This window comes from Glycine max, chromosome 11, assembly GCF_000004515.6.
Source record: "Glycine max cultivar Williams 82 chromosome 11, Glycine_max_v4.0, whole genome shotgun sequence".
Taxonomy (NCBI): Eukaryota; Viridiplantae; Streptophyta; class Magnoliopsida; order Fabales; family Fabaceae; genus Glycine; species Glycine max.
The window spans coordinates 14,089,501-14,112,504 of record NC_038247.2 but is presented as its reverse complement, the minus strand read 5'-3'; the positions used below and the strand labels follow the sequence as shown (position 1 = coordinate 14,112,504).

The 23,004-nt window shown below is 31.1% G+C and overlaps 1 protein-coding gene across 2 annotated transcripts in view; it reads left to right on the top strand.

The window, feature by feature from the left end:
* LOC100807538 (probable 2-isopropylmalate synthase) overlaps positions 1 to 23,004 on the top strand; it is a 73,108-nt gene that overhangs the window by 49,104 nt on the left and 1,000 nt on the right. The window contains exons 7-10 of one of the 2 annotated variants that reach the window (XM_003538026.5): positions 14,568 to 14,601; positions 15,663 to 15,737; positions 21,664 to 21,747; positions 21,829 to 21,963. In XM_003538026.5, coding sequence (XP_003538074.1) covers positions 14,568 to 14,601; positions 15,663 to 15,737; positions 21,664 to 21,747; positions 21,829 to 21,963 — 328 coding nt within the window. Of the gene's footprint in view, positions 1 to 14,567; positions 14,602 to 15,662; positions 15,738 to 21,661; positions 21,748 to 21,828; positions 21,964 to 23,004 lie in introns of those variants that run through there. The other variant, XM_041006977.1, reaches the window with a different exon arrangement.

Genomic DNA, 23,004 nt, shown 5'->3' with positions numbered 1-23,004 from the left:
GCTGGATTGGCCTACTCCATCCCCCCCCCCCCCCTCAGATTTTCTTGGTTTTCTAGGCTTAACCAGTTTTTACCAGAAATTCATTCGCCACTATGCAGCCATTACAACACCATTAACTGTGCTCCTATGGAAAGACCAATTCTCTTGGTCACCATCCGCTCAAACTGCGTTTGACCAATTGAAGCTAATAATGACGCAAGCCTTGGTGTTGGCGACGTCGGACTTCACCATTCCCTTCACCATTGAATCCGATGCTTCTAGCACGGTGATGGGCACAGTGTTGTTACAAAACTCTCACCCAATCGCTTTCATTGATTGTTGCATGAATTGTGAACATATTATCCTATTATTTTATATATGTTAAAACTAAGAAAAAAATAAAGTATTATTGAATATTATGAATATGAAGGTCATGGTAGGTTAGCATACTAATTCTGATATCCATCTCATGGATATTATATCTTGCAAAGATCTTATTCTCTTGTCAAGATCAATGTTGGCAGAACTTGGAGGAGATAATTCTTTTATTTGATGTAGCTCCATTTTTTCCACAAAGTAGCTATTTAAAATAAAATTTATAATTTTTTAGCTACATCAATCAAAGAATTAGAATAAACTAACAATTTTGTTTGTTGAATGTTACAAAATGTGTATAATAAAAAAAAAAAAAAGGAAGTTCATTTTACTCTATCTTGAACTTTGCAAAATTAGGATTGTTGAGATTGATATTAATTCTTGTACTTGAAGTTGAATTGATTGAATACTCATCTGAAAAATAATTATTAAAATATAACTGTTAGTAAATTAAAATTATCATAGTAAATAAAATATAAAAAAAATTATTGTAAGCAGAACGTATGATATAGACCTAATTGAATTAAAATTATTTATTTATTAAATAAGTTGAATTGAAAACAATACTTAAGATAGTAAAGAAACATCTCATATAAATAAATAAATATCAAATTAAATAAACATGCTAACATAAAAATAAAGAGATAGGAAATTATGGATTAATTTTTATTTAAATGTTATTTAAAGATATTATATATATATATATATATATATATATATAAAGAAAAGAAAAGAGATAGAGTAGTAAGATATATAAAGTGTAGAATATAAATTTTGTTAAGGATTTTAAATGTGTGAAAGTAATCAAACCTCTTAATTTCTTAACCATGATAAAAGTGATTGCAACTATCTTTGAATCTTCTTCTTGGATGTTGAATGTTTTTTCAAATTCTGAGGCTATGTTTGTCTACAAAGTAACTTTAACAACTTCATTTATGAAAATAACCCATAAAAAAGGGAGATGTGAAAATATAATGATATATATTACATTCTATTGTGTAAAAAATGTATATATTAATGAATTGTATAAAATTATTATTTAAACAAAATTTATAATTAATAAAGTAAGGATAATTTATTTACTCTTTTAGTAGCAATTCCAATCCCCTTATTTTTTGTTGATTTGCCACTAACAAGTACCTTTTCTTCATTTCTAAGTGCATGAAGTATACCATTAATGTCTATAATAAAATATGAGATATGTTAGAGTGAAATAAGTTAGTTATGAATTTGCAAAAAAATTAATGTTGTACTTGTTAAGAAAACTCTATCATTCATCCTTTGAGTTAGAGTTTCCATTGAACCAAACTCAAAATAGTTTAGAGGAATGCTAATGGATATGTTGTTGACTTTCTTGACAACAGTAGTAAGCAAAAATAATTTTTTAAATCTTCCTTTGAGATAGGTTTATATGCATCATTTGTTGAGATGATTCTTAAATTATGTATGATGTATAAGTTTTCCCTCTAGTAAAATATCATTGAATTTTGAAATCATATTTTCCTGTATCGCTACATGTAGTGGAGTTTCCTGTTGCAGTATATTTAAAAGTGCAAATCAGGTTAAAATTAAAATATTAAATAAATTTAATCAATATAAAATTTGTTTAAATTAATTTAATGTAAAAACAATTTTCATTTTGTGATATGTAATATTGGAGATAGTAAATAAAATTATATTTGCAATAGTTAAAGTTGATGTTAATATATTTTTTACATCATAATGTGAAAAATAAATAAATTTCAATTTTGTTTAACCAACATATTTATTTTATAGATTAGTTTGAAAACTAATTTTAGATCATGAACTTTGTTGATGTGAAATATTTATTTATATTTATATAGCAAAAAATATATTAGAATTTAGAAATTACTAATATGAAAAAAATGAATGATAAGCAAAATGTAAAAGAAAATGGTTATAGGATGCAATATAGAACATTGAAAAATGATGGTTGTGAACGTGAGAAGCATTTGAAGGTCAATAAGATTGAATTGAAATGTTTTGGTATAGAGTTTTGTTATGTTGTGAATAACATTGAAGAAGGAAGAAAAAAAAAAGTGAATATTATTCTTCCTCCGAATCATCAATTTTGCTGACGTGACCGTGTAAAAGTAAGGAACTCAACTTTTATATATTATAAATAGATATTTGTTGATGGCAGAGCAAGTAAAGGCCTAAACTTGGGTGAAGTAGTAGGCCATTGCATACCCAACAACCTTGCACCTTAAGAAGTCAATCGAGTTCAAATTCTACCCTAATAGGATTTGTCAAAGGTTTCCAATCATTAACTTTCATAAAAGGAAAGGTGTGGAACCTGAGGAAGTAGATATGGCAACGAAGGCCAAAGTGGAGTTCCAACAATACTTTGAGCTTTTTAAAGAAGTTTGGAAAAAACCTTGGCTCACAAACCTAGAAACAAAATTTACATGAACTCATAAAGGAGATTTCATCATCCAATCTATTAGAGGAGGAGGAAAAGGAAATAGAGACAACATTCAACAACGCTTGGTCCTTGCATCTAGTAAGAACATACCATTTCACAAATACAATGATCATTGATGAAGAAGATATCACTTATCTAAAAAATAGTTACACTTATTGGATCTTGGTTCATTGTTTGATAGGATGAACTTTGAGATTCTATTTTGTAAGATGTTTTCACCTCCTGAGCCTAAAATTCTACCCTCCAAGGAAGACACTTCCATGATTGGTGTTTCTTCACCATAAGGTGAACCTCCAAAGACTCTTCCACCTCCTCTTGAGATGTCAATGGTTGTTGCATCTACTTTTGCACAAACTTCTAATGTTGCACCATCTCACATACTGCTAAAATGCTAACTATGGCTAAAGTTGAAGAGCTTATTGATGTCTAGATCAAAGATCATCTTTAGAAGCAAGATTCTAGGATCATTGAAAAACTTAGTCATAAGTTTTGGTATCTAGACTCATGATTTGATTAGCAATTCAAAAACAATTTTCCCCTATGATGGCACTCCTTCAATCCATAATTCCATGGATACCTATTCAAGCATCTTAAACTAAGAATCCACCTCAAGCACCACCTTGTGTGGAATCAAAAGAGCAACAACAATAGCCTCTAGAACCACCCAAAGTACCACCACCACAATTACTATCATGTTTTTACTCTTTACCTTTTTGGATGATGCCAAAACAGGGAGTATTATTTGGGACTTAGAACATTCTAGTTTGTCTTGTAAATATGGTTATTTTGATTGCAATTGAGCTTATGGTTTGGTTTGCTATGATATATCTTGTAGTTCTCTTATATATGCTATATGATATATGCTCTGATTTGTATGCATAATGATGCATTATGCTTTGATTCTCATGCCTGTATGAGTATTGGACTCAAGGGGAGTCTAAATACTATGCATATATCTATAGCTTTGTTTGATGACATATTTTAACTATGATGTATAGCATGAGTTTCTGCCCCGATGTTTTTTTTTACGCTATGTTTGATCAAAATTTAATATTGTTTGTCATTATAAAAAAAGGAGAATTGTTAGAACCAAAGACATAGAAGATGTTTAACTCCTAAGAAAATCTTGTAGTTTTTATGAAAAAAAATATATTAAAGTTTGATGGACTAGTAAGTTTGAACGAGTTATTAAGGAAAAACATGCATCTAATGTTGATATAGGTATAATCTTCCTTACTTTAGATACTAAAATTGTTTTAAATGAACATGTATCCAAGTCGCTAAAATGGAAATAAAAAATTGTTGGGGTTTCATGGTCTATAATTTAAAACTTTCTAAATAAACCTTGAGCAGAAAGAACCCTATCCAATGGACTACACATTACGTAAGAGTCATGAAGGGTTTAGAGGTTACCTTCTCAGGGTTCTTTCAAACAACAAAGAGGTTGCCTTTGATCACCAAGTGTTGAAGGATACAATACCTTTATTCAATCAACAAGAGCAACAATTGAATGGGGTTTCAGTGCAATTGACACGTAAAATATGTATGCATAAGGGAAATTATACCCTACATAGTAGTAACAATGAACCTAGTCTAGATATCATACCCAAAGGACCAATTGTGTTCCCCAATAGCTAAAATTATTAAACTAAACAATCGGAAGAAATATTAAAAATTAATAGAACTATTTTTTGTAAATTTGGTTTTTAAAAGAAAGCAAGTAAAACAAGATAAACGAGAAATTTGAGTGATAGTAAAAGCTGTTGTGATTATGATTCACTAGTACGAATTCTACCCCAACCCCGTTCCTAAGAAATTCCTACCCCGAGTTGATTAATAATTCCCAAAGTCACCTAAAGCCTTTGATCTGGGTCAATGGATGTTTTTGCCTTAAATCAATACTCCAATGATCATGAATATATCAATTTAAGAAAAAGTATAAAATAAAGTCTAGGGATAACTAATTTAAAGATAAACTAATCTATTGGAGATTACCCAAACAATTTGATTAAACAGTTTGGTATAAAACATTCACTACCTAGATCTACAAAATACACGTGGATGATCACCACTATATATCTGATTAAGTTAAGATTGATCAAGTCTTAATTGACAATAAAAATAAGGTAGAGAACTAATTAACATAAAACATTGAGGAATTATGTTAAGAACAAGGGAAAGAGTACAATTGGGAGGTTATATCATAACCTCAGACTAGGGGTGATTAGCCGCTCATGATCAAAGCAAAACTAGAAAGCCTAGAAGAAATTAGTATAGATATACCACTAGGGAAGCAACCATGATAGGTATTCGTCATCCCAGTGTTGTCCATGCCTCAGAAGCGCTCAAAACACTCTCAAAGCTCTCAACATAAATAGGTAATGAATTTCAAATATATAAACTATAGACTCCAAAATCTTATTTATTGACTCCTAAACATAGTTTTCTTTATTAGGCGCACTACGGTCGTGGTCAGAGTTATGACGTTGAAGCCTTAGACATACAGGATGTACCACTGTCCATTTTAGATGACCACAACCATGGTAAAGTTTACCACAATACGGTCATTGTCAAAAGTTGAAGGCACTAAAGGCTTGAGACATTGTAAAATTCGTGGTCAAATTATAGCTTCCAAAAATCTCTTTAACTTGTTTTGCTCAAATTGTAGTCTAACCTTAGGTTTTAATAGCCAAAGAACTCATATTTGGCATCAAAATTTCAAGAAAAAATAGCCTAGCATATAGTTCCAAGACATGGCAGCAAGCACGAAAACTTCAAGAACACCACAACTACATTTTTGAAGCTAAGTTTCCATGCATCACATGGTTAGGATTCAAAGATTGGAGAGACCCCCCTTACCTCTTGTAGTTTCCATGTGAAAGAGAAGGGTACAACCAAGAATGAAGTCTCTTGAGTAAAAAACAAGCTTCAACAAAACTCAAGAACATGAGAGAAAATTCAAGTGATGAAGAAGAATGAACAAGGCTAGAGTGAAGGGTCAACTTGCTTACCAACAGGCTTCAAGGTTTCTAGACCAGCCCTCAAGAGCAAGAAGGAGAAGAAGTTTTGCTGCTCTAAACTGCCCTAAAGCTAACATGAAAATATGAAGAAATGATCATGTTTTAGGGTTTTAATGAAGCTTGTAAGTGTGCTTAAGGCTTTGGTCCAATGGATTAAGGTATTAGCTTATCTTAATCACTCAATTTTTACTCAAGAATGACTCTTGGCATCTCATGGAAATCGTGTACATCAAGCCCACAATTAGTATTGTTTCCTTTTGAATTTTCTACTATAAATGGTTAAAGTACAGCTTTGCAAAAAATGGATATTCTTGTTTTTTTCATCAAAACTAGTAAATACTATCCTAAACACCTTGATTACTGTGCTAATCTCCCTAGAATTAAGTGTAACCAAAGTGAACCTCAGACAGAGATTGATCGAGGCCGTACCCGAATCAAATAAACATGAAAATGCAGTAACTAGGAAGTGATCCTAGGTCGTTTCCCAACGAGCAGTGACAAACCAAATGTTCATAATATACTTGCAGTAACAGTAACGATTGGGGGGGTTTGTTTGTTTTGTGATTAAAGAGCAGAACAAGTAAACTGGAATACGAAACTACTAATATTAAAAACGGGTTGTTTCCTCTGATTCAGAAGCCATTCTCTTATCCTGGGTTATGGAGAATTCGTCCCTAACAGTCAACCACTTAATCCAACCCTATTTCAATTTACTAAGCGAAAATCAACTTAGGGTTTTCAATACGTGATTAGGCACCACATACACCAGTTAGCCCTTCGTCCATTAAGCATCAACGCAAGTTAGGCTCAGAGGCAATTAATCGAACACGAAGCGTGCACTGATTAATATTCACGAATTTGGGATACTAGTGAAGGGAGAACTGCCAGGAAACCACATTACAAGCGAAACCTCAAAGAGAGTTGGGCTTCGTCCTCAAAAGGAAACAACACCAGAAAATCTAGCCTTCCATGGATTCAAACAGAAAACGCAATTGAAACATGAAGCAGAAACGTAAATGAACGGAAACGTAAATGAACAGAAACATAAACGAACAGAAATGTAAAATGGAACAGAAACGTAAATGAGAGTAGAAGAAGAAGCAAGAACGAAATTGTAATTAGAAGCAGAAAACGTAAAATTGCATTACGAACTCAGAAGCATCAAAACAGAAAAACGAAAACCCTAAAACAAAGCTCTGAATAATGAATAGCATAACAGAATAGAATGCCCTGCACGAATCCCAAGGCAGCTATTTAAAAAGAGTCACTCAAAGTCACTGGGCCTATTACAATACTCTGGCCCAAAACGAAATAAACACTGAACAACATAAAATAAAATTGCGAAATTTCCTAATTAGAAATTAACTAAGGTAAGCGCTGCTTTATTTGCCCTCTTCAAGTCCACAACCAAAATCCGGATTAAGCCCAATGTTTCATTAATTCCTGAAATTAGATTAAAAACATCAAATTAGCTAAATGAGCCCAAATAATAAAACTGCCTAATTAATTGACAATTAAGACCAATCAATAATTAAAATGGTGCAAAAAGGGTTTAGAAAATAGAAGAAAATGATGGCACATCAGAGATCACTCTCACATAGAGCTAAATTACACTATCACTCAGTGTACAACACAATTTTGTTATAGAAGGAATTTTTGTTCAGGAAGTTTCCATATCTTTGCCAAGCTAGACTAAACAAATTATTTACACTAAATATAGACATATATAGCATGGAAATTATGCACTTAAAATTATATAGAGAATAAATTAAATCATACAGGCACAAAATTAAATTACACAATACAAATTTTCACTGTCTAGCTTATCAAAGTGTAGCAAAGTAAATTAAGAAGGAAATTTCAGGGTGTTACATTAAGCCAGTTCAAGTCATGCATGCTAATGTTCCCTCCTGAGGAAATTCTCAAAACCCAATAAAAACATTTTTACACATTGATGGAATCGGAATAAATGCAAAAAGTCCCATATATCATATAAGCTCAAAGTTGGGAACTGATGATACCCCTCCCCCACACTTTATACATGCAGTGCCCTTAATGCATAAAACAAACTAAAATATAGCCTAAAATACAAGACTAAAAATGAAATACTGAAAACTAAAAACAACCAAAAATGAAAGTGAAGATAGGCTAATATAAAACAAAAAGAAATAAAGGAAAACGAAAATAAACCTCCCTAAGATGAAGGTGGACCTTGAAAGAAGTGGTCCAACATCTTCCTAAAGAACACCATTTGAGCTGCAAAGCTCTCAGTCATCAGCTAGTGATGCTTCTCAAATCTAGCAACATGTGCATCCAAACGACTAAGCACCATCATCTGATGTAGGTCTCTAGCTAGTCAAGGTAGTGCACCGAGGAGGTAATATTGAACTGCTCTTGATGTTGAGCCCTCTCCTCTATGTGATGTACTGGAGAATGCCGCTGATAGTATCATTTTGGTGGTTGTTGCAGTTGAGGCTCTGGCTGTTATGGCTCCCTAAGTAGTAGAGGAAGAGGATGCGTGAGAGCATATCCATTACCCCTCTACTGAATCACCTTCATCTAGAGAAGGGTGTAACAGTCAATGGGTTTTGTGGGAACATCACTAGTGGTCATCACAAAATCAAACCCAAAGTGGGTGGCAATCCTTGTGATAAAAAAGCTGACAGAAAAAAACCCACTATGGTTAGGGGAGACATACACCTTTATGTTTTGGCAGTGTCTAGTGAATTACATACCAACATTGGACTGTAGTTCATGGCTCATGCACCAGATAGGGAAGAGGTCCTTGGAAGTGACAAATTTGTGCTCTCCCTCTTCCCATGAAGGCTATGGCACCAAAAACTTGATGTGTAAAATATGTATGCATAAGGGCAAGTGTAACCTAAGTAGTAGTAACAATGGACCTAAGTCTGGATATCTTACCCAAAGGACAAGTTGTGTTTCCCAGTAGCTAAAATTATTTATCTAAACAATTGAAAGAAATATTAAAAAGAAGTATAATTATTTTTGTGGTTTTTTTTAAAAAAAAGCAAGTAAAACTAGATAAACGAGAAATTTGAGTGATATTAAAAGTGATCGGGGGTTCTAATTTACAAGTATCAATTTTCCCCTAACCCTGTTGTTTCTAAGTAATTCCTACCATAAGTTAATTACCAATCCCTAAAGTTACCTAAAGCCTTTGATTCAGGTCAATAGGTGCTTTTTCCTTAAATCGATACTCCAATGATCATGAATATATCAATTTAAGACAAAGGAAAAAATAATGTCCAGGCATGACTAATTTATTGATAAACTAATCTATTGGAAATTACCCAAAAAGTTTGATCATGCAAATTGGTATAAAGCATTCACTACCTAGATCTACCAAATACACATGGATGATCACCACTATATATTTGACAAAGAAAATAAGGTACAAAATAAATTGACATAAAACATCAAGGAATTTTCATAAGAACAAGGGAAGGAGTACAAATGGACGATTACATCATAACCGCGATACTAGGGGAGACTAGCCACTCATGTTCAAAGCAAAACTAGAAAGCCTAAAAGAAATTAGCATAGACAAATCAGTAAGGAAGGAACGATGATCACAACTCATCTTGTCGGTGTTGTCCATGCCTCAAAAACGCTCAAAAGCATAAATAGGTAATGAATTTGAAATATGTAAATTATAGGTTTGAGAATCTTATTTATAGACTCCTAAAGATAATTTCCTTAATTAGGTGAACTATGGTCGTGGTCAAATCCACCATCACTATGGTAAAGTTTACCACACCCATTGTCTAAAGTTGAAGCTATTCAAGGCTTGAGTCGTTGTCAATTTGCCATAACCCTTATGAACTTACCATGACAGTGGCGATATTTACCATGGTCGTTGTTGACAATTATTCATTGAGGCCTTGGTATATTGTAATTTGGACACAACCCTCCTCATGAAATTGACCATGGCCCTCTATAGCTGACCATAACCCTTATCAAGTGAAAATAGCATTAGATCTTCATGAAATTGGGCATTTTCCAACTTTTCCTCTTGATTGAGTGGTTGTACTTCTTCAATGTAAAAACTAACGTCTAAACATGAGTTCTGCTAAGAAAATACATGAAATAGCACAAAATTCACACAAAATATTACTCAAATTATGGTTTATTAGTTAGTTGATGGTACACACGTAGGGATTTGGTGTGATACACTTCTCTCTCTCTCTCTCTCAATAGTGAATTATCAGTTTCACGTCATCCACAGTTCCATCTCTCTCATATATATAGGAGCAAGGTTGTCAAAATCAAGATTTTACCTAAGATTGGATGGGAGTTAAAAACTTGAAACTCGAGAATTGTAACTCGGATTGTAAGATCCTACGTCGCTATCTAAAATATTAGTATATGATAGTATAATACATATGCATGGAAAATTACATTGATAATAAAGAAAAAAACCAATAAATGACAACATTAAATAACCTAATATCACGATTCTTAAACTATACACTTTATTTGCTTAAGAAATAATATAGAGAAAAAAAAGGTTTCTTTTTAAATCCAAGAAAAAAAGGTTATGGCACAACCAATATAACACGTGAGTATTAAGAACAATCCATGTAAGTGCATTGGTTATTTGTTTTGAAAATACTACCAAGTCCATAAACTAGAAATTAGGGAAATATGATAATTCTAGGCGAACAAAAACTAGCAAAGCTTCATCTTCGCGTGCAAAAGTTTGATTTTGTTTTTTCATAGATTAGGTAGGTAATTCTCGATGTTATTGGCCTTAATGGTGCAGTAAAAACATTGAAATAACAACTGCCACACTAGAAAGGGGGGTTGAATAGTGTGTTAATCAAAGATATAAGAAACTTATATCAACTTTTAATGCGATTATATATATGGAAATGTAGAAGAGAGATAACTTATCCACTAAGGAGAAAAACAAATTTTAATAAATACAAGTTTAATCGTCTAGAGACCTAGTAACAGAGAGTCCTTTTAAAACTGTTTTTCAAATAAACACTTGGTATTAAATAATTGACAGAGAGTGTTAATAGAATGCTCAATAAACCATAAAAGAGAGAAGTAGAAACACTTAGTTTATACTAGTTCACTCAACCTAAGCTATGTCCATTTTTCCTTTACACAATAGTAAAGGGTTCTACTAATCAAAACTTGATTACAAACAAGTATTTGGACCTATCACTCCTGGCTCTACAAGTATTTTTAATACCACTTATGACACTTTCTTAAACTCCCCCTGAATCTAAGAAACTCAAGTATTTTTAACACTAAGCAACTCCTGGCTTTCAGAAACACAAGTTTGAATGAATACAAGTATTCAACAACACTCAAAGAATGAATAAAAAATAAAGATAAATTACAAAATGAATTTTCTTAGCAAAGAATAAACAAATGAAAATGTTGTATTGATTGTCTAGTAATTTCAGCAGTATTTCACTTTTGCTCATTTCTTGCTTTTCCGTCAGCATTTTCCTCTACTTCTTTTTTAGTAGTGGTTGCCTTTTAAAGACCGTTGTCTCATAATGAAGGAAAAGCTACGTGTCGTGCTTTGATTTGTGAGGATTTGTATGATAGTACAAACATCCTCATGTTCTCCTTTGTCTTTTAATGAAAGCAACCTTTAGAGAATATTCTTATTAGCACATTCTATTTTTCCATTTCCTTAAATTCAAATATTAGCATTTCAAAATAAAGAGAGACAAAATAAATTTGTATAGGATGGAATATGTGTACTTCCTTTTTATGGTTACCACAGACTTTTTGTTAATGCTGATCATTTCAAAAGATGTATGAGTTACTTATTGGTTGGACGCGTGATATAACCAATAACATAGTGTATAACACTAATTGTCATAGAGAGTGGTCGCCGTTTAGTTTTAGCGTGTTGGACGCTGGATAGATAGTTAACAAAGTAATCCTTCTAGGACAATACAACATATTCTTAAGTCTTTTAAGAAATAGAACCAGGCCACTTGTCAAAAAGTCATTAGAATATTATTAATTTATACTTTTTGTTATTCATCAAAATCTAAAGTAGATAAGACTAGTGATTGTCTAGACCTAACAAACGTGGCAACCAACAAGCACCTAAAAACGGGCCACACAGAGAGATATTTGGGAGTGACTCATAATTTGATATCGAAAGGGATCAAAGATCCCACGCTTACATTAGTAAGCTTGTGATTTTAGGATGATTCAATATCTTGACAATCTTGTGCACGAGCCAGCATGGTGAAGAGGCTGTCAATTGTAAAATTGAATAACACTACGAGTTGTAGTGTGATCCTAATAACCAGGTATAAGAGAATGATCTGATTCAAATCCCAATCATATCTTATCCTACCAAATCCTATTTGATCTTATCAAATCTTATTCGATTAGATACATACATACTTATCTTATTTGATTAGATCTATAGATAATTAATTAAATCATATATAATTAGCTATCTTACTAGACTATGTCCTATTTAATTAAATCTTAATTAAATATGTCATTAATTAAGTAAATCATATTTTATTAATTAACTATGAACTAAATTAACTCACATTTAATTTATTCATTTGCTCTAATTAATCACTCTATGTGTTTGACTTTATAGGCTCCCACTAGACTGGAAACAATATTATCTTTATAATATTACAGAAAGTGTTTGACATCTAGCAATGCATCGTTGCCACCCCGCTGATAAGAAAATCGGTGCTTCAATATCAATCTTACCATAACCATTTTCACCATGTAACGTTTGTCTCTTCATCCAAATGTCTTGATCAAACAAGAGGCACAAGAGAGTCATCCTTGTCAAGTTTGATCTTCAATTTCTCGATCCCAAAGTGGACACATAAACAAACTACTCACATAATATCCTCAATGCACTATTGTCACCCTGTCAATAATAATACTTGACTACAGATACTTTTAAAACAACAATGAATCTCACACTCAAGTCTCATTTGATTTGCCATTGAATGAATTGCCTATTCTAAAGAAATTATTATGCTATAAAACTAATAACATAATAATTGACATGTCTTATGTATATAAAATATATAAACAAAAGTCGTGATATAAATATAGTCTAAAATAGGTTAGCCTCTAGGGTTAACTCCAACAAATTCATCATAAACCCATTGATCCCAAAATGTTTGTTTACCAGTAAAACATAGGTGATGTTCTTCATTTACCCTTAGCCATTCAAATTCCTAAAATATATTAGTGTAGATTGTAAGGGGATGTTGAAGGAAATACCTTCTAGTAGATGAAAAGGGCCGGAAAAATATATGAATCTCAGTGATGAAGTCTTTTGACCTCACTTTGGGAAAGATGGCCTTGTTTAGAATTTGATGGAACACTTGAGCATTACACCTTAGCATCCCTTGTCATGTTTCCAAATGACAGAGGAAATTTGAATTTGTCTCCTAATAACACCTTCTATATTGCCTTGGACTCAACATAGGGCATATCCTAATCATTCTACAAATAATTGTCTACTCTTTCACTACAAATTGTAGTAGTAACGGTTGTGGGTGTAATTTTCGTTGTTTTCCCCAAAACTTCTCCAACAATCATCCATTTACTAGAAAACTTTGTAGTCCTTCAATACATCATGATCAACTTTGGGTATATGACCTCATTCATATTGAAGTAGCTTCTGATTCCACATATCTATGTTCTTCTTGATCTTCAGGCCAAGTTTATCTAGATAATCAATAGTGAAGTAATACTAAACATTGAGTATTGCACTATTGATATCAAGAGGACTCTGTGAGTAGGAACAATGTCAACAAAATCTTCGTTGGAATCCATATTCGGGTTCTGGTTAGGATTAACATTAGAAGTGGTCTTCTTGGATTATGAGTGCAAAAGATAGAAGAGAGGAAAGTTATGTAGTAAAAATCACAAGATTGTAAGTGAGACTCGAAGGCTAAATTTTTTTGGTAATGTGTTTATTTCAAATGCGAAAAAAATTTGGCACTCATTGAATTTTAGTAGAGAGAAAAGGTAATTGTTCTGCATTTAATGTGACATGATGAGGTGTTCAAAGGGAGGTATGGGTAATGATGCATAGTTCTAGGCCATTCATGTGATTCGGTAGGGAATTTGACACTTATTTCAAATCATTGTTAGTTAACGGACTAATGAATTTTCCGTTTTGCATACAAATGCACATATAGATTATAAACACAAAGACATATGATACACCATGAATTAGACGCAACACATGGATGGATGAATGCTCATGTATTGGATGCAACCATCCATTGGATGCTAGGTCCTTTGCATGAAAGGTCCCATTGGACGCAACATATGGAATTGTTCATTCCTTTGTAATTTCTCCAATGGTAGTTGAAGTCTTATTTTAATGTTTTTCAACATGTAAATTCACTATAGTAAGGAACCTCGTCTTATACAGGTGATTGGTGATCCTCTTGGTGCTAACCTAGTTGGGATTATTATGATGCTTTAGAAATCCTAGCCTTTTATTAAAAATTAAGAAATGTATATTTATAACCAAGAAAAAAATAATATTTTTTTGTGTTAGGATATTGAATTCCAAGGCTTCTTGTGTTAGGATATTAAATTCCAAGGCTTTTTGTGTTAGGATATTGAATTCCAAGGCTTTGTGTAATCTTTACTAACAACTTTTTCATTATTTTGGTATTTTATTCATTGCGCAATCAATTTCTAACTAATGTTTTCTTGATTTCTATTATTTTTTACATTTATTGATGAAGTGGAAGCCAAGCTTTGAGAAAGCGACTTGAAGAGGTATACAAATACTTTTTTTTTATTGCGTATTTAGATATAGAGTTTTATGAAAGAATGTAACTTTAAGGAGGATATGAAATACTATGTTTGGCTTTATAGCTTGAGTAAATTTAAAATTTTATACTAATCTCAATGGTAATTTATTTCTTAAATGTGCTAAATTAAAATTTCAACAAAATAGGTGGTAGTCTACTAAAATACAAAGACAAAAAAGTATTTAAGAGTGTACATGCGCACTCACACACATATATAAGTGAATGTTAATATCCATCCTAATTAGTTTGCATTAGCGTTTAACACATAAAAATTGGACTAAAAAATCATTCAATCTTTTATTTTTCAAAATTTAATTCAAAGACATTATCGTATTTTATTATTTTAATTAAAAAATAAAAATATTTCTCATATATAAGAGAGAATCGTGGAAAAAGATACGAGAGAGAAAAAAAATTATTTTTATTTTGTGAATTAAATGACAAAGTTCTATAATATCCTTAAATTTTGGAAAACAGAAAAATAAATAATTTTATAGTCCAAATTATTTTGTGTTGAATGCTAATACACTCCAATTAAGAAGAATATTAGCATTCCCCATATATATCTCATTTCTTTTTCTTTCTTCATGATCTTTTCATATATGACTTCTTTTAAAATATCCATGTATTCATTTTGTGTGCTTTAATATCGATCAAATTCAACACTACCATAGTCCATGAGATTTATCATCAAGTTTACATTACTAATATATATTTTTCTTGCATCAATAAACATTAAACAAATTAAGATTCACCAAAAAAATATAAATTAAATTAATCAACACCTAGCAAATTTTATTTTTTACAATATAACTTTTTTTTTTCAAAAATGAAGAAAACTTAATTTAATTATTCTATTCAAGAAAAAAATAGAACTAAGTAAATTCAATTACTATAGATTCGACTTCACCGGGTGGAGTAAAGCTTTGTTATTGTTTTTTCTATTACTCTATTGAAACACATTGTTAATGTTTAAAATATACTTAATGTTACCCTTTGCTATTTTGGTTATCATCTATATTTCAGCTTGGTTATGATCTTAAGGAAGATGAAGTTGATAGTGTGTTTAGGCAATTCAAAGCAATGGCTGAGAAAAAAAAGGTTAAGAACTACTAATTTTCTTCCCTCCATATAATTTTATTTATGTGTCTTTCTATATGTAAGCATATCAATTGAATTATTTTTTTAGTTTTGTGAAGTGGGAACCATAAATATGAGTCATACAATTATACATAAATGATCAAGAATAAAATTTAGTAAGTGGTCACATGATCACTTAAAAAATCATGGGCATTTTTCTTTTAATCTTGATCATCCTTTTATTATAAGCAAAGATGTATGATTAAAAGTTTTTCAACCTTAGCACAAGATGTGCAAGGAGTAGAAACATAATGTATAGTACAAAATTCCCATTTTAGCCCAACCCCACCTATATACAAAACCAAAACACCCCATCTTTAATATTGATCATTCAAATATAGTAAGATATCACAATGTTAATTCAAAATGTTAGGTCCATGTTGGTATATTTAGAATAGAATACAAATAACCTTTTATTGTTACATCCATTTTCACTATGCCAAAGTTAATTTATAACACATAATACCTCTAAGAGAATAGCAACATACTATCTAATACACCCTTTTGAATATAATTTTATTATTGATTAAATTTTATTAAAAATCACATAATTATATAGGTATTTTTTTTAGTAAAAAAGGAATTACAAACTAGAAACCATGAGGAAAAATAATGGAAGTATTAGCATGAAGAGAAACAGTTATAAAATCTGGAACTATATTGAAAATCCTATAAAAAGAAACTTCACTAGCTAGACTATATTTAACTAGGAGATTAAACAATTGATTTACTTATCTAAGTAATGAGGATCTACTCATAATTTTTTAATTGGTAAATTTTAACTAAAACTGGAAAAAAAATTTAAAAAATTTGTTAAAATGTATGTTACTAAGATTCCTTTATTTCTTATTTTGTATTTAATCTAAAAACATCACTGTTAGATATACCTTTGACAACCTCTTAAACATGGTCTACCTACCAACAATCTCTTAAAAACTACTTTTTTATCGTTAGATCAATGGGTTCATGTTATCTATGATTTTCTAATTTTCTTTTGTTCTTACATAACCTCTAGCTGTTAAAGTAGAACCCTTTTTAAGCAAAACAGTTTTAATGACAACAAGTTTTTAAGAAGCAAGTTCTAAGTTGTTTAGACTTGTGCTACTAATGGATAATTTGTCTTTAGTGTTTTTAAAAGACAAAACTTAATCAAAAAGCATGGAGAAAGGTCTAAAGCATTAGCCTACAGTGAAGGTACCTCAAGTCTTAAGATTGTCTAACTTCATAAGAAATATACTATAAGCAGAAAGGTAATCATGAGTTCTTTGTCAAAGTGCAAATATTCAAAGTTGCATATGACTAAAAGCATGATTCTGGAAGTCACTTTAGTCAAAGGGTAGATACTAGAAGCTACACATGACTAAGGGATCATTAGAGAATGCACTACAAAAGAGAATAGTGTAGACAAACATGCCTACACAGTTCATAAGCACGCACCGGAAGTTATAAAGAAGACGTCATAAAAAAATGTACTCGGGTCCTGTCATCTAAAGTGACAAGTCGTTTTGAAGACAAGAATCATCTTGAAGAAGAAAGAGATAGTCATTAAACTATAAGTCCTATACAAGCAAGGCAACCAAGAACAAGAAAAGGAGTCTTGAGAAAATTTCACCTATTCAAAGAAGACTTACTTGTAGAAGACTTATCTTTGAAGTATAAAAAACTCATGGCTATGCTAGAGAAAAGAAAAGTCATGAGCCACTAACAACAACAAGCACCAACGATCATAATTTCAAATTTAAAAATATGCAACCTTTTCTAATTAAGAATAAGTACGAACCAGCGGTGTTAGTGAAGACAATTCACATATGATATCCTTGACCTCCAAGCCTCTCGAGAAAAGGAGCAATGATCATCTCGAAGCTCTATTTAAGGATGGTGAAGTGAAGTTCAAGTTCATTGCTAGGAAGGAAAGTAGGATACAAAGAATATAGATCAAGAAGTCGTATTTTACATATGATATTATTTCCTTAAGATACTTGTCTTTCTAAGCCTAGACTCTCTAGGAAATTAGAGTCAAATCCACTTAGCCATAGAGTGTCTATAAACACCTTCTCGGGGGGAGCTTACTAATTAGTTTCCCCTTAATGGTGTATTAGGTACTTGTCCTCAAATAGAACCTATTTAGGATAGAGAACCTCATAAGAGAAGTCAAATGATTGTTGCTTTTGAAGTTTGAGAGTCAACACAATATAGTGTTGCGTTAGTCAGGTAGGAATTGCTCCTTTGAGGTTCGAAGCCTACAGAGACCTTTTGAAATAATATTGGATAGAGTCTGCAAAGGCTTGGAGAATACTGGAGGTAAAGCCTACAAAGACTATTAGAAAGAATACTTGGATGAAGCTTGAATAGGCTTTTTGAAAGAATACTTAGGGTGAATCCTCGAGAGGATATTCGAAAAATACCCAAGGGGAGCCTTTAAAGGCTTGGAGAATACTTGTTATAGGAGCCTTGAAGGTTCTTGGAGAATACCACAATTGGTGCTTCTATTAGTGGAAACCCTACAGGTGTAGAAACTAGATGTAGCTCAAGGTTGTGGGTGAACTGGTATGAATGGTGTGTGTGCTTCATCCTTCTATACCTCTATGGATTTTTTGTTTATCATAAGAAACATCTATTTTTCTTGAAAAGAGACAAAAACATCTATTTTAGCTAGAATATGATATTTTCAAGTAACTTCTGAAGCAATATTTATTAGTATCTTTGAAGTAATTTAGTAGTTAATTATTATCATACAAATTAATTACTATAGAAGTATAAGTTGTACTCCTAACAAGGCTTTTGATATTCAATCTGAAAGTCTATGCATAATCTTCAAAAGTCGCATGTTCTTTTTTAAAAAAAAAGTGATTGGTAGCTAAATGCTACTATTCATCTTCTAGTGTCTCTCTGATCCACTTTACTAAGTTTAGTTTTATGTTTAATATGTGAATTTTGGAATAAACAAACTAAAATAGGGCTTCATGACTTCTCCTTATTCTTCTAATGTTTTCTAGGTTTTAAATAATTGGCGAAATTCATTGGTTTCCATTTGGCAAGGTCTAGATCACTATAACAATTCTAATTCTGCACACCAAGGTCATTAAACAACCATTCACGTAATAAGCTTTATTCTATAAACATTATTAAAACTAATCCCTTTGTTAAAAATTAAAGATATGAAATATATAACGCAATAGCATGACTATTCTTTAGTATCTTATTTCAACATGTGTTCGTTTAGTTTACAATAAACACATTTCATCATTTAAAAGGATTTATATAAATATTCCTTAGTTAGTTATTTCAATTAATTTATTGAAGAAATAAGGCATGTTGCCCATAAATAAGAAGGGGGAGAGAAAGAGATCATGTTATTCAGGTTAGCTTGTGAGAGGAATAGAGCTTTTGGGCATTGGGAGGTATGACCCTCGAAATTCTGCTAGTTAGAAATTTTTCTTTCTATATATTTAGTCTAGTTTTTATTAACTAGCATGAAAGCTATGATATTTGGAGCCAGGGAAATAGTCATGAAAAAGTTTAAAAGATTAATTCCATGATTTGATGGACATGAGGTATACTATCGATGTTATTTGGGCATTGGGAGGTGTAGACCCTCAAAATTTTACAAGTTAGAAAATATGTTTTTAGTCCCCATTAAATAATTAAATTTTATTTTGGTATCTAATATTTTTTAAACTTTTTAGTACGTAATTTTTTTTTCTTTTTAATCCCCAAATTTGTTTAAATAACCCTTTCAAAAGTACTTTAGATAGCACTTGAGGGACAAAAAATAAAATAAAAATTATTGGGGATCTAAAAGTTAAAAAAAAAGTATTTGAGACTTTAAAAAAGTATTTATCAGGATCAAAAATATATTTAAGCTTTATTTATCCCCAAAAATAGAGCCTAGTTACCAAGGAGTTTACAACAGCCGATGAATCATACTCAACCAACTAAGTTAAACCCCCTTGATATTTAAATACTATTTTAAAATTGCATTTATCAAATTTATGTAATAATTACTTTAAAAATATTAAGAAAATGATTTATGTTTTTATTTTTGTTTTTATACAAGTCGGTTGAATAAATTACTTAACATTTATATTATTTTATGCTAATAGATAAAAAAAAAATCAAAAGCATGAAGAGATTTATTAAGACCTAAAAGAAGCATACTATCATAACTATAGGATAACGAAAAATGTAGAGAAGAATATACACATGATGCTTAAAGTTTACCCAAATATTATGTATGGTGCATGCGAACCATAGCCAGCTAATTAAACTTATAACACTAGACAAATTTGTGTAAAGCTCACAAAAAAGGTTACCATTTGACACCTCTAGTTCTAAACTAATTGTAGTCCCAAACTAGGAATGTGACAAAGATTCAATGACTCAATATATTTAGCATGAATCTATCCTTAGATGGAAGAAACTTTAATTAGTACTCAATAACTTGGGCTATTTTGGTTAATGCATAACAAAACTTTATTTAATCAGGGTCAAGTAGATATGGTAAGCATCTTAAATCTTATCAAATCTAGGTCTTGGTCATGGATTATGGCAACAAAGAAGGAGTATTGTTTTCAATTTTCAAAATGGGATGTCAACGCTTTAAATTGTATTTTTATTGTGATTGGAATTATTTGATGTGTGGTTTGCACATATTTTTTAGTACCCCTTGTACTCATCTAATATAATTTATTTATCAAAAGGAAAACTAATTATATCACATAACAAACTTTTAGAGTTTTTATGGGTTTATTTAATATACTAGACATATAGGGATTAGTGCGTCAAATAGTGTTGAAAGTTGAAGAAAGTGATAAGTGGGTGCGGAGGGCATACCCCTCTAGTGCAAATTTTGTAAAATAGATATATAACGTTATTAGGATTGCAAATAAGTCCCACTCAGATGATTTTATCAAAAGCATTTGGAATGAATGTGCACTCTCCAAGGCGGTTGCTTTATTATGGGAATTAGCTCAAGACCAACCACCAACTCTTGATAATGAGGAAAGTATACATGTTATACTGAGGAAAAAAGTATATGCAATATCTTATTGAATGAAGTGCAAATTGCAAACCATATTTTTTTGAGTTTGAATTCGTAGACAAATGTGACTAATGTGGTTGCAATTATAGAAAATACTACAAAATTCTTTTCATTATTGCTACAAACACAGTCTCACCATATTTTAAAAACCTTATGCCATAGGAAGCAATCTGACCTCACTCATAAGGAAAAGGCCTTATTCTGATTTGTGATGGAGATGAAGGAAAGAATGTATGATATATGTTTTATTTTTAATTTTAAGAAACAAGATAACAAAAGGAACTGTGCAAAGGTTTTGCCACTTCAACTCTGCATTAGTGCATTTGATTATAGCACATGTTAATGGGAGGTATTTTGCGATGTTGGAAAGAAATAAGAAAGAAAAGAATAGGAAATCAAATTGGATGCTATTTATTTATTGTATGAAACACCAATTTGGGTGTCCTTTCATGTGGGTGTGCCAAGATCCTAAAAGTGTTATTCGTGTAGTATTCATAGTAGTTTGCACTGACAAACATCTTTGATGTTACACCTTTGTATATTATATCGATGCATTTAAGCAGTAAACCTTGTCCTTAAGTTGCATTCTTCAATGTAGAGAAAGAGATCATGCTTAACATTTGGTTCTTAAATTGTTAATGTTTTTTGAGGTGTTGAATTTACCATGGGTGTTAAAACTTGTAATCTTGTGTTGTATGCTAAGATATTTTTCATCATACGTGTTTACTTTTTACTATAATTGTAATTGTACTATTATGATATATTATTATTTGCAAGATATCTACGCATCCATTTTGAAGAAAATATTCTTTTCTTACTTTTCAATTTCAATTTTTGTGTTCTTAGGTTGTAACTGATGTCGACCTCAAAGCACTAGTATCACATAAAGCTTGTCATGCAGAATCTATCTGGAAGCTTGGTGGTTTACAAGTATATTATAATATGCCTAATTTAAAACTAGATTTTCATGTAATGTCATAACTTTACATTAATTAATATTTACGAATGTAGGTGACTTGTGGAACTATTGGTCTTTCTACAGCAACAGTAAAACTTGTTAATATTGATGGTAGCACACATGTTGCTTGTTCTATTGGTATAGGAGCAGTGGATTCAACTTACAAGGCCATTAATCTCGTTGTGAAGGTTTGTAATTTACAAACATTTTTCACTATTAAGTCCTTTTCATTTTAAGAGCTTTATCGAACATATTTCAACCTATATAAACATTTAGCCCCTATTGTGATATGATATCTTATCTATCCTACAATAATCTAAGAGTTTAATTTCTATGGACTACAAGTTTAAAAATTTCATAGTATCAATCAATAAAACAATTATACTAGGTATGATTGTTATCAATAATTATTGTAATAGTCATCAAACATAACATACATCACAATTTAATATTAGTTGATTATGTAAAAATCCTTTTTACTTTAGGGCATACTCTATTTACTCATAATCTAATCATATTTATAGACTAAGCTTTAAAAAAGGTAAAAGGTTGTGATAATTTCCCCTATTTATGTAAGATTGTGATAGATTTTTATGGAAAAATATATAAAGGGCTAGAAGGTTTTCAATATTAAACGCTGATAATTTTGTATTGAAACATTATTAATTAATCTTGTTTTTCTTTAAATGTAACTTCAAAAATTTAAAATCACTATCACACAAAACTCTCTTGGTTATACAAATTATTCAAAAGGAAGTTTTAAAATCATTTAACTGGATTTTATATCAGACAAATTGCAAGGAATAAAAAATGGGAGTGAATTGAATTTTCAAAAACATGACCCAAAAAGTTTTTCTAAACCCTCGGAAAGATTTTCTTTTAAAAAGGTTAGCATAATTTACTTAGATTCTTGGGATGCAGAAAACATGATCATATAATTCTAGTGTTCCTATATGATGCATAAAATTCTGTTACAAGCAAACAACAATCAAGATACCTCTTGACATCAATCATTTTCTTGAAATTCCTCGTACTTAAAACACATTGTAGAACCCTTTTAAGAAATCCCTTTGACAGAGTTTCAACTCTTATGGACTCATAGACCTATACGCAAACAATGAAATCACCTAAATATGTAGAACAACCAACTTTAAATTCCAACTTCTTTACATTTATCTATCTTAATTAAGAGAAGAAACCCAATCAGCAGAGTTTGAATTCTATGAAAA